The sequence below is a fragment of the Vicugna pacos genome, chromosome X (assembly GCF_048564905.1).
Source record: "Vicugna pacos chromosome X, VicPac4, whole genome shotgun sequence".
Classification (NCBI taxonomy): domain Eukaryota; kingdom Metazoa; phylum Chordata; class Mammalia; order Artiodactyla; family Camelidae; genus Vicugna; species Vicugna pacos.
This window is the reverse complement of record NC_133023.1, coordinates 36,489,385-36,502,301: the sequence shown is the minus strand read 5'-3', so window position 1 is coordinate 36,502,301 and position 12,917 is coordinate 36,489,385. Positions and strand designations below refer to the sequence as shown.

Genomic DNA, 12,917 nt, shown 5'->3' with positions numbered 1-12,917 from the left:
GGTTCTAGCAGGAAACACATGGGACACTTAGAGGAGTCGTGATATGGACTTAATGAAGGAACTATTGACAGAGGAGTAGGGAGGGATACAGGAACCAGTCAGGGTAATGGAGCATTCAGGGCCTAGCCAGAGTGGAAAGCTTTTACCATCCCCAGGTCTGGAGAAGCAGGGAGGGACTGGTGTGACTGGAACCCAAGTGGAGGAGCTGGAGCAGTGGCAGCAGGTAGAGGAGCCAAACCATGGCTGGGCAGGGAGGGGGAAAGTGGAATCAGTATCTTGATCTCTTGCTTATTCCCATTGCCTGGACTTGCTCGGAAGCCAGAGGCCAAGGAAGCTCAAGATGTGATGTGATGTGTAGAGGTCAGCCTCCCAGGGCAGAGAGCTTGGTGAGAGGGACAGAAAATGGATCTTTAGATGCAAGTGGAGAATGACCCCGCACAGTCTGTTACCAGAATAAAAACTTGGGCTCAGGTGAGCACCTCCCAGCCAGGGTATAAGGCCCAGTCCAGACAGACAGACAGACAGCTGCTGGAGCTTGGTCTGCTGGCTGTCAGGACTGTTCCCCCGACTCAGGTGACACTCACCTCCGTGGGGTGGTTACGTAGTAGCAGCTAACAGGACTGGCGACCAGCAACAAGCAAAACTTACCAAGAGGACTGTGGCTCCTGCTAGTCCAGCTTAGATTAATTCTGCTGCCCTTCGGTGAGAGGTTTCCCTGTGTGGACGGGTGGAAGCTGACCGTCACCCACCATGACTGGTGACGGGGGCCTGGGGCCCGGATTCTCAGGAGCTCCCTTGGCTGGGCGTCTGCCTGGCCCCCACAGCAGCCCGTGCTGAGCCATCGGGGCTGTAATGTAATTCTCACTCCATTATGTGACTATCTGTGGTCTCAGCATGTTGCCCCCGGCGCTGTCACGGCCTAGAGCCCCCATTTCCATTCTATTGTGCTTGCTCACAGATGGTTGCTGTAAAACTGGCAAAAAAGAAGTCCCGCTGTTTCGAGCCTGCCTGCTTAATCTCAGAAGTCACGTTTTAAAAAAATAACACTAAATCGGTTCTCATATAAACTTTTAACTTGCACGGCATGACTGGCGTCTTATCTTCTGACGGTTCTGAGCAAAATGGGATGTGGCTTCACTTTATGAGCACAGGTTTCTAGCAGTTGGCTGTTAAAGTTCTCTCGTCACAACAGGATGTAGCCCCGGCAGTGGGGCAGTAGGGGGCAGTCAGGTACATCTACCTGAGGATACATCTTTGGACAACCTAATTATTGAGGATCTCCTTTTGGTATTTAGAGGGTAAGATACCGCATGACATTTTATTGTCCCAGCAACCTTGTGAGAATAAGTGTCATTCCCAATGTATAGATAGGAAGCTAAGACTCAAAGGCATTCAAGATTATATAGTTAGGGGCTAGTGCCCACTCTTTAAATAAGCAAAGTTATTTCCAATATTTGAAGTTAATGTAACAGTTGAAATAAAAGATTATTAATCATTCTCATTAGATTTTAAAAATAACTGGTAAACACATATACCCATTACATAACACAAAGCAATGACCGAATAGGAAACGATACTGCCGGAATCCACTGTGATTTAAGGGGCTGGATGATGTCAATTTGCATTGTTTGAATAAGCCTATCAATCAAGCTAAAAAATAAATCTTTGTCTCCTTTGAAAACTTTACTTGCCCTATAATGCAATTTCAAGAAGAGGTTTCTTGTTTAAAAGTTACAACTGTGTTTTAGCTACACTCAAACAGATAACAACTCTATTGAAGCCAGCCTTGTCTAGGGCAAAGAGAAGTAACGGTGAAACATTGACATGGCAGTAGGGATGGGTAGGAACGTAAGCAAATCTCCTGGTTTGATAAATGAGCTTTTCCTTATGTCACCAGAATGCTCTTGATTTATCTCAACAAGCATTTGTAAAATTTCTTCCCCAAACTAATTTCAATCTGATCTACTGAAATTTAGTTGTTTTTATGATTTTGTCAATTCTATTCATTGCTGGGTCATGTCAACCTAGTAGAAGGAAGAAAATCCAAGAGAACTACCATTTGAATTCCCCACACAGTACTGGATTTTTCTACAAATTCGTACTTATTTTCCATTAAAAAAGTCCTTCTTTTCTTTTTTTTGAGCGAGTGGAGGGAGAGTAACAGTGAAATCACTAACATGACTCTATCAGCCTTACATTTGGGAGGAATAAAAATAACCTTGTTTCGGTGAAGCGTGGAATTTAATTGGCTCCTGATCTCTTCCCCTCATGCATCTGGTGGCCAGTACTACAGTAGAAAATTTTAAACTAGAAGGAGACATAATCCAATTAAATTTCCTTTTAAAAATGTCAAAGCAAATAAATCCAGGGCCTATGAGCTCACACACAGCTTTGCTGTTCTCACTGGGCAGCTGCTGTTTACCGGGTTTCCATCCAGTGCCATCTTTGCTTCCCATTTCAAGGCTACGTGCTTTTACATTTTACAGATCGACAGCCACACTTTTTCACCACTGATGAATGAGTAATTTAGTGCCAGCTTCTTTGACATCTTAAGGAGCTCTAGTGACAGCCAGATTGAAAGATGTCATGGGCCCTCTTGCAGACAATGATTTCCAGCCATTTTAGAGTCCTGATTTTGCACTGTTGCTGAATTTCACTCTGCATTTCCTAATTCTTCCTTCGTCCAGAAAATGCTGTCTGGCACATGTTGTTTATGCTCTAGATTAAATTGAGTTTTGTTTTGAGATCTGGGTACCATCTCTAAGAGTTATCTGGAAGTCACACTGGAGACTCTGGATCCATCCATAGTTTGTCAAGAAGTTGCTGTGTTCCAAGCTGTACTGTCACCTTCTTAGACATTTTATTATTTTTGATAAATGCAAAATTGCAGAGTATCTTTTGTTTCACTTCTTCTGGAAGCTGACTTGAAGACAAGGATTTGAGTGTAAATAGTTTTTTGGAGGAAATGAAGGGAACTCGAGCAAGGGAGTAGGGAAGTGAGAAATGGAAGAGAAGGAGCCAATACAGGGCAGATTCTCAAACCAGTAAAAATGAATGACTGGGGCTCAGTGCCTTTGAAAAACACAGGGATCCAGTGTCTGTCTGATATTTACCTCAGAGTTAGTTACCCCACCCAAAGTGCAAGGAACCTGTGGTATTCATCCATCAACTCCTGTAGGTCATTGTTTGAGAGCTGCTCCTGAAGTGGGGGGAATTAATTAATTTCCAGGCACAGGGGCAGCCAAAGCAGGCCTCAGAGGCCAAAGGGAAGCCCTCTGCAAAGACATGCAGGTGCTGGTGCTTATAAGTCAGGCTGGTGTGCCCCAGAGTGGAAAGGGTGCGAGATTCAGTTTGGGAGGCGCTGCTAAACATAGATATTTAAGATGCCAGACATTCCAAATGTGCACCGTTAGGCGGGCTGTTTTACAGAAACACAAGCAGGCTCGTCCTCCTCCGGAACGGGAGGGATTGACTGCTGTGGAAGAGCTCTTCTGTTGTAAAATTACTGTGCAGTTATTACCACCTTAAACTCACAGGCATAGCTGGGCAACAATACGATCTGGAGTCTTCTTCGAATTTTGTAGTGTGGGATGAATAAAAGATCAACGAGGACAAAGAATATTTTAACTCACTGCCCAGTCATAAATATTATGGAATGTTGGGAACATTTGCAGAGCAGTTAGAACAATTAGGCAGTGGTAGTATGGGGATTTCTCATATTCCCAAAGACCTCCATTTTACAAAGAGATTGGCCATGAGATTCCTTTAGGCAGATCCGATTACAGGCAAAAATTAAGAAGAAGATACTTTTTCCCTCTACTTTACTGATGCCCCAGCCCCTGAGTTTCTTTAAGTAAGTCTTATCTCTCGCTTCCTCTACTGCCTTTGGATCCCAATTTGATTCCTGTTAGTCCATTTAACCTAGTACCTGTGAAAATCACCCTAAAATTGGTGATCAGCTACAATTCTGGTACCAAGTCCAGTTTGGTTTTTTTTCCCCACACCAAGCAATTCTCAACACCAGTTGGGTGTCCTACAGTTCAACCCAATTCTGACACTGTCTATCTGGAAATAATAGCCTCAGATCCCACACGCTAAGGGCTCAGTCCCACAAGACTGCCTCCCTTCCCTCAGATGCCAGTCACAAGTCCAGGTTATCACCTGGGCTTCTGACCATCTAGCTGTGGATTGGAGGTTCCCATGACCTCCTTCTTGGGTATGATTAATTTGCTAGAGCTGCTCACATAACTCAGAGAAACATTTTACTTACTAGATAAAAGGACATAACTCAGGAGCAGCCAGCTGGAAGAGATGCATAGGGCAAGGTGTGGGGAAAGGGCCAAGAGCTTCCATGCCCTCTTTGGGCTCACCACTCTCCCGACATCTCCACGTGTTCACCAACCTGGAAACTCTCCAAATCCCATCCTTTTGGCTTTTTGATGGAGGCTTCATTATATAGGCACAATTGATTAAATCATTGGCCATTGGTGAATGAACTCAATCTCTAGCCCCTCTGCCCTCCCTCAAGATGGGGGGCTGAAAGTTCCAAGCCTCTAATCACATGGTTTTGTCTCTATTGGCAACCAGCCCCATCCTTAGGTGCTTTTCGAAAATGTTTCATTAACATAACAAGAGACTATCACTCTCAATCACTTGGGAAATTCCAAGGGTTTTAAGAACTCAGTGCCAGAAATGGGGACAAGACCAAATAGATATTTCTTACTATAAATCACCATATCATGTTGCCAAAGTATGGATTTGGGGTTCCTCAAGCAGTGCAAATATGCCTGTAGCATTTATCAGATATTTAGGCAGAAAAAGTCACTCCCACCCGGAACCTAGAGAAAAGTGACCAAGGGAAATAAACTTGAGGGGAGTGGTATTGACTTTAGAAACAGGGCACAGTGGGGCTTGAGCAGTCAGGAAGGAAAGCACTGTGTGAACCATGCGATTTTCATTAGCAACAAGCTAGACGTGGGCAAAATGAAACTCAAGTTAATTATCCTGCGATTTGAAATTAAGGATAATTTAAGATGAAAAACTAATGTAGGGGAGCAAAATTTGCCACCCCAACATGTGTCTCACTTTTCCCCCAGAGATGCAGCCACTTTGGAAAGTGACCAGGATTAAAAGAAATGGACTCCTGTTATAGTTAGTGGGGGTGGATAATTTCCCCCTACCCTACCCTTCTAGATTCTTTTGCTTGGTCAAATAAAATGATGTTAAGACAGATTAACAGGAGCAAAAAAACCCAAAATTTAATTATTACGTACAGGGAATCCATATAAACATGAGAGATTCCAAAGACAGGCAAAATGAGGTATATATGTCATTCTTGACTAAGAAGCAGGTAGGGGTTTGGGACTGCAAAGGGAAGGAAGACAATTCACAGGAAGATGAAAAGAGCAAATTTTTGGTAAACAAATGTTTGCTGGGCCAGGCAGAAACAGTGGGACCCAGAGAGGAATTTTAACAAACAGACTTTGCTAGGTTCCTCCCTGTCTACACCCATGTAGTTACCTATGGTGGCAGCTCCCTTCTTGAATAGGCCCTTTTTCTAAATTCGTTTAGGTAGTTAAAGGGGAGGTCAAAGCTCTTCCTGAGTCTTTTGTTTCTTAAAAATAATCAACTTCTCATGCCAAAGAGACACATGTTGGGATGGCAAATTTTGCTCCCCTATATTAGTTTTTCATCTTAAATTATCCTTATTTTAAAATCTCAGAATAATTAACTTGAGTTTCATTGTGCCCAAGCCTGGCTTGTTGCCAATAAATTTAATTCTCATCTCCAAATTCTTGAGTTATCATTATTCCAGTGTAAGTTCTTCTATTTCTTTCTCTTTTGTTGTTAGGATTTAAATCATGATTCCTTGCTCAAAAAGCAACTTTTGCTGCCTAATAAGGTGTGAGGAAGGATCTTCTAGTACTGACCTGTTTCATAAGAGAATCCATTCCCCAGATAATTGCACTGTAATGTTATGAGTTGCATAATGTACTTTATTATTTTTGTACTAAAAACTTTGGTTAAAAAAAACCCTATCAGAATAGTGATTCTGAATGCATATAGTTGCACTGTATTTTTCTATAACATGATAAAATTTAAAAATACAGTCAGTCCTCTGTATCCATGGGTTCTGCATTCACAGATTCAACCAACCATGGATCAAAAGTATTTGGTGAAAAAAAATTCCAGAAAGTTCCAAAAAGCCAAACGTGAATTCGTAGCACACCAACTACTACATAGCATTTACACCGTTATTTACAACTATTTACATAGTATTTACATTGTATTAGGCATAATAAGTAATCTAGGGATGATTTAAAGTATACAGGAGGATGTGCATAGGTTATGTGCAAATACTATACACCATTTTATATAAGGGACTTGAGTATCCTCAGATTTTGGTATTTGCAAAGGGTCCTAGAACCAGGCCCCCATAGATGCCGAGGGACTACTGAACCACTCACAAGAGTGAAAATTGCTTTAAGTTTTGTTGTGAAATCTTTCAAGACATGTTGAATAGTTGAATTGAATGACTACTGATCTCAGCCTTCACTGATTAAAAAGAAATATATATGTGTGTACATGTACGTATGTATATACACACACACAAAATTTACATTTTGTATATGCGCACACACAGACACACAATGATTTACCTTTTTGGGGGATAGGAAGGACATTTCACTAAGTTCCACGTAGTATGAATTGCACAGGACGCGCCCTAGGAGTTGGTTTAGCCATCATCCATCTGCACGGTCATTTCCTTCTCTACACAGCTCATTATTGGCGGTTTGGGCTTAACCTCTGACATCCAACAGGAAGCATTCTTGAGAGAGAAGTGTAGCGTCACCTCGAGAATCACATTTTTTTTCTACTTAACTTTTCCTGTTGAATATGATGGGACCAAATGTAGCCTCGTAGGATGAGAGCTAGCTGCTTCTGAATAGGTCCACGTGTTTCCTGGGAGTGGAGGGTAGCCCAGCAGATAAGCAGAGCTCTGGAGCCCTAATATTGGGGTGACAGTCCAAGCTTCTCCCCTTATTGGCAATTAGACTTTAGACAAGCTACTGAACCCTTCTCCTGCCTCAGTTTCCTTTTCTGTAGATGGTGGGTATCATAACAATACCTACCTCTTAGGGTTTTCTCCTGCTGACCTAAAAACAAGTAGACTGCCAGGTATTTCTCCAGGAAGATGGGTTTATTTGGGATCAGCAGAGAATTGGCATTCCGGGGTCTGCCACCGTGGTGAGCCACGTGCAAGTTCCTGCAGGGCGAGGGGAGAACACTTTTACAGAGAGGAAAAGGCAGTGGGGAAGGCTGTAGTCAGCAATGAGGCCATGGCGTTTCATTGGCTGAGTCCTTGCCAGGAAAGGAACCTTACTTCTTCAAGAACCATTGAGCTCTGCTGTCACCGCAGGGCATGAGAGCGTCCCCTTCTGGTCTCCTGACTGTTTAATTGAAGTTTCTGTTGATCAGTTTTTTTAATTCCAGTAATTAAATAGCTTAATACCTGTAAAACACTGAAAAGAGTACTTGTCATACAGTGAATATTCCAATACATTTGCTCATCGTTATCATCACTACTAGATGATTATAAGATTCCTATAATCCTAAAACAGTCTGCACGCAATTAGTTCATCATCATCAATCATACCTTAAATTAAGGCTTTATGCCTTAGCTAGAGATGCCAGTACTTGGTGCTATTCTGATTCGGCATCAGTGTTATTAGTTACCATGGTATTACATGTCACCCATGTTTCAGTGACTTCCGCATCTTTGCACAGTTCTGGACTCTAGCTCTGCTCTGCAGAACCCCATTTTCCAGGTGTTTACCAGAATCTGCACCTTGATGTCCTATGAGTACCTCAAATAAAAATGTCCAAAATTGAACTTCATTTCTCCCTCTCATCCTTATTTTTCCACTGAAAAATGTTTAACACTCTACTTCTTCCTGCTTTCCTTATCTTGCTTATAACATTGCCCTGGGTTGAATATTGTCCCCTCAAAATTCATGTCTACTGGGAACCTCAGAATGTGAACTTATCTGGAAATAGTCTTTGCAGATATAATGAAAACAGCTACTAAAAGTTAAAATGAGGTCACAACTGGATTAGGGTGGGCCGTAAATCCAGTAATTGGTGTCCTGATGAGAAGGCCATGTGAAAGAGCGAGATAGAGGCGGAGGGTAGTGATGTACCTACAAGCCAAGGAACTCAAAGGATAGCCAACAAGCACCAGAAGCTAGGAGAGAAGCATGGGACAGTCACCCTTAGAGCCTCCAGAAAGAACCAGCCCTGCCAACACCTGCCAACATCTGGTTTCCTGCACAGTGACAGAATACATTTCTGTTGCTTTAAGCCTCTCAGTTTGTGGTAATTTGTTGTGGCAGCCCTAGGAAATTAATACAGGCATCATCAACTGTTATCTAAATTTAGAAGTCTTAGACCCATCCTTAGCTGTATTTGTTCATAAGGACGCCAGTCACATTGAATTAGGGGGTCTGCCCTACTCCAGTACAACCGCATCTTGGCTAATTACCTCTGCGATGACCCTGTTTCCAAATAAGGTCACATTGAGATCCAGGGCGTAGAACTTCAGCATATCTTTTTGGAGGGGACACAGTTCAACCCATAATGTATCCCCTTTTCTTTTATCACTGCTTCACATCAGTCACCTTCTGGGCATTGTATGTTCTGTGGGAGCCAAATCTTTCAGATGTCACTCTTGCTCACCCCAGCCTAGCTGCCCTGGTTAGACAGTCACCACCTCTCCCCAGGATTACTGCAGTAACTTCCAAAGTGGTGTTCCTCCTTCATCTCATTCTTCATGCATCCACTGAATTACCTATTTCTTTTTTTTTTTTTCATTTAAAACTTGTTTTATTCCCCAACTCTGTATTATAAGCACTTTCATTTCAATAGTTAGTCCCATAATGTTTTTTAAATGGGTAAAATATCATATCATTGCATAAAGTGAAATTGTCTAACCTAATATTTATTGTTGGACATTTTGGTTGTCTTAAATTTTCACTATTAGAGACAATATTAACAAACATCCTTGAAGTGAAATGATTGTACATATGCTTAATTATTTCTAAATGATATATTTCTATAAGTAGAATATTCATTTCAAAGACTTTTCGTAACTACAGTGCTAATTAATACCTCATCAGATTTCTCTGGCTGGGACCCCCCAGTGACTTTCCCTGGCCACAGCACAGAGTATCACCTAGCACAGAAAGCCCAAGGTTGGCCCCATCTTTTCCTTCCCACTGCCTCTCTCACCACTGTGTACCCCCGATCCACTGAGCTGCTCACCCTTTCTTGAAAATAGATTGTTAGGTCTCCGGGCCTTGCCTTACGCTGTTCTCCATGCCTGGAACACCCTTCATCCCTTCAGTCCCCTACTGAAGTGCTCCTCATCCTGTAAGGCCCCGGTGAAACATTACTCACTCAGCTTGCTTCACAGTCCCATCACCTAGAAGTATTGAGCCCTTACCTGTGTTGCCATGACTCCTTGTGACTCTGGATACTAATGTAACACTAGGGAAAAAACAACACCTCTTATATACAACAATTAACCTTGACAATAGCACTATAAGCAGCCATAGTTATGGACTCAGCCCCCTCTCCTCTGCCACTGATATTAATTCACCATTACAGCATAAATAAAACGTGTGCGTATGCATATTGTGCATCTGTGTATACAAGAGTTTTGAAATCTGACATGTTTATTACCTCTAATTAAATTTTGTTGCAATCCACCTTATCAAAATAATTCTTAAGCCTCTTTAGTGAAGGTATTTATTTCCTAAAATTAGCAAATATATACACAGTTGTTTCATATACAGTGTGTATATATAAAGCATGTGTGTACATATTTTTATACATATGTGTATATGTGTAAAGTAGCTTCCCCCTACCCAAGAAGATGCCATGAGTGATTCAGTGCTCATCTCATTGGTAGATTGATGCAACAGTAACCCAGCAGCCAGTACAGCTAGCAGTTTGAGTTTTAAAAACTAGGTTCTTCATAAAGTGAAGGGGGAGCTATCACTGCAGTAATGCTGCGTAACCGCCCCCAGTCATCAGTGGTTCACAACAACACACGTTTATTTTTCTTGTCCACGGGCCTGTAGATCTGCTGGCCTTGCTCTACCTGTGTCATTCTGGGACCAAGTAGCACCTCGGGCCATGTTCATCGCATGGCGACGGCCAAGCCAAATCATGCCCGCACATCAGGGACTCTGCTTGTCGTGTATCTGCTAACATTACATAGGACGAAGCCAGCCATGGGGCAAACGCCGAGTCAAAGGGGTAGGAAAATCGACTCCATAGGAGGTCCTGCAAAGTCACATGGCAAAGAGAACAGAGTATTATTCTAACACAGGGAGGAGGGCAAAGGACTGCGCACAGGAATCCAGTCTCCCACAGAGTCCTTATGATCTGAAAGTGGATGGTCGAAACGTCTGCTTTGAAAATAAACTACTTACCAAGAGCTCACGTGATGACAAGGAACAATCTGATGTTGCGTTTACGGGACTGCACTTTGCCACGTCGTTCTAATTATGTCCATCTTTGTTTTCTTTCCCAGAGATGTGAAGAGGAGTGGCTCGGGATGCCATCACCTATTCCTGCGAAATGCATTAACTATTTAAAGCTTTTAAAGGATGTGTTTGGCTTAGAGGAGGAGTAACCATGCAGCTTTGGTTACCTCCCTTTGATTTCCTGCTCTACTTTTGCCAAGTCTGTTTCAGTAGCTATAATTCCATTAAAAACAAAAAGAAACAAAGTTCATATTGAATTAAAATCCCATAGACTGCAATTAATCTCCATTTGTCATGTTAGTTTTTCAGAACATCATACGATATTGCTGATGTATCAGCACTATTAAAAATGCCATTTAAAGAAAGGAACATTTTTATTATATGATTTATTAATACCAAGAATCTTACTGTAACTTTCTAGCCAACATGATTCATTACAACACAAAAAGAAACTGACTTTTGACAGCTATATATGACAATATAAAATCAAATTATATCAGCACAAAAAGTTATCTTATTAAACATTGTTTGAAATCTTTTTGACATGTGTTTATTACTTATATAATTAAACTTCGTAGCAACCCACCTTTTCAAAATAATCCTTAAACTTCTGTCGAGTGAAGGTATTTGTTTTCTGAAATGAGCAAAGTTATGGGAAGAACTCCCCCTACAACACACACACAAAATTAGGGAGAGATTGAAACATATGCAATGTTTAGATAGTCAAAGGGCATTAAAAATATAAAGTTAGCTTGTTAACATAGGAATATGTCCATGTGTATATAATTACAGTATGACCAAAAATGTATGATGTCTGAAATATTTAAGGATGTGAATGCTGAAGATTTTGAGAGAGCTCTTGGTTCATTCTCCACACACAAATAACCGCCCACCCCAGGGGTTTTCATATTCTAAGACTCCAGCGCATTTCCCTTTTGCATTTCTCTATTTTTCTCTTTCTTTTAGGACTCTACATTATGAGTCACAGCAGAACTTTTGTCACATAGTGTATATCTGATTACACCTCCTAACCATGGACCTCTGGGAATTCATCGTGAGAAGGTTGTCAGTCCACCCCATCCTTCAGTGTTGTGTGCTGGGTATCACAAATCCAGTTGGCTGGTGTTCTCAGAGACAATGAAACCGTGTGGAGAAGGGACTTGGGTGTTGACTTTCATGACTGCTCTGAAGGGAGGAAGAGGAACTGATGACATCTCAAGGGTCCCTTCCATCTCATTATTCTTCCTCTCCACATTTACAGGATTTGGCCTAGAAATGAGCTGGTCTCTTGGCACTCAGATGTACCAATTTGCTCGACAACAATGGCTCTTTCATTTTTTTAAAGAATGGAAGTTAACCAATAAACTATTTCTAGATACAAACCTAGGATAATTCTATATGTGCCATCGTTAAAATAGACCCCATAGGATTTTCCAGTAAACTAGAACACTCAATTTATATCCTAGAACCATTTACCCATAAAATCTAATTTTGACTTCTTGATTTTTGTCCCAGGCTTTTTCTTTTTCTTTTTTTTTTTAAGACAACTGACAGTGCCAAGCCATTTTGTCACTTTAAGATTTTCCACTCCCCAGAGAGGCAAGCTTTTAGAAGGATGACACTTTCCTGGAACTTTTCAGGCTGACACATTTGTCACTTACCTATTCCGTTTCTTCAGTCAGTTGTCTTTCCCTCAAGATTTTAAATCTGTAGATAATTTAGCCCTTGAACAGCCTTGTAATATAGTTCATTTGAGAAGCAGGAGGGGGAAAAAGGAAGGAAGCAAGCCAGTGATCTGCTCCTGAGTTTGTAGGATGACAACTGCTTGTTGGGTTGCATGGACGTGTCACCACCCTGCTTATCCACAGTCCGAGCCCACAGTTAGCAAGTAAATGGTCATTATAGAAATCATGCCAATAAACATGATGCACTGCAGCCATACAGATACTTTAAATAATTATTCTTTTTATAACTAAGCCATATACTGAAGGAGATTTATAATTCAGAGATAATATACCCATTAGTAAAGTTTATGACCCAATAAACAGCTCCCACTAGTTAATAAATGGCAAAGCCATAAAAACAAAGACTATTAATTTAATAGAATTTCTGCACCTCCCTCTTGCTGGTGGTCTCAAGGCACTGAAGGGAAATGCTATCTTAGGAAAAACATTTATTCCCGTTATGTAAATATCAATGAATTGTCTTACAATCCATCTGGAAATCTCCCGGCCCCCACCTCCTTGGTCCCAGGTGGTCCTGAAATGCTGATGCAGTCTGCTTAGGTTTCAAGCAGTAGATAACTCTGGTTTTCAGCACAAATAAACCCTGTGACTCAAATCTTTGGGGGATGTGGAGAAGATGGCT

At 41.5% G+C, this 12,917-nt stretch overlaps 1 protein-coding gene across 1 annotated transcript in view; it reads left to right on the top strand.

Moving 5' to 3' along the window:
* Positions 1-11,088, top strand: part of EFHC2 (EF-hand domain containing 2) — a 178,178-nt gene extending 167,090 nt beyond the window's left edge. Inside the window, exon 15 of the mRNA XM_015247248.3 lies at positions 10,598-11,088. Within this exon, the coding sequence (XP_015102734.2) occupies positions 10,598-10,699 (102 nt within the window). The 3' untranslated portion in view covers positions 10,700-11,088. The remainder of the gene's footprint in view (positions 1-10,597) is intronic.
* The last annotated feature ends 1,829 nt before the right edge of the window (positions 11,089-12,917 follow it).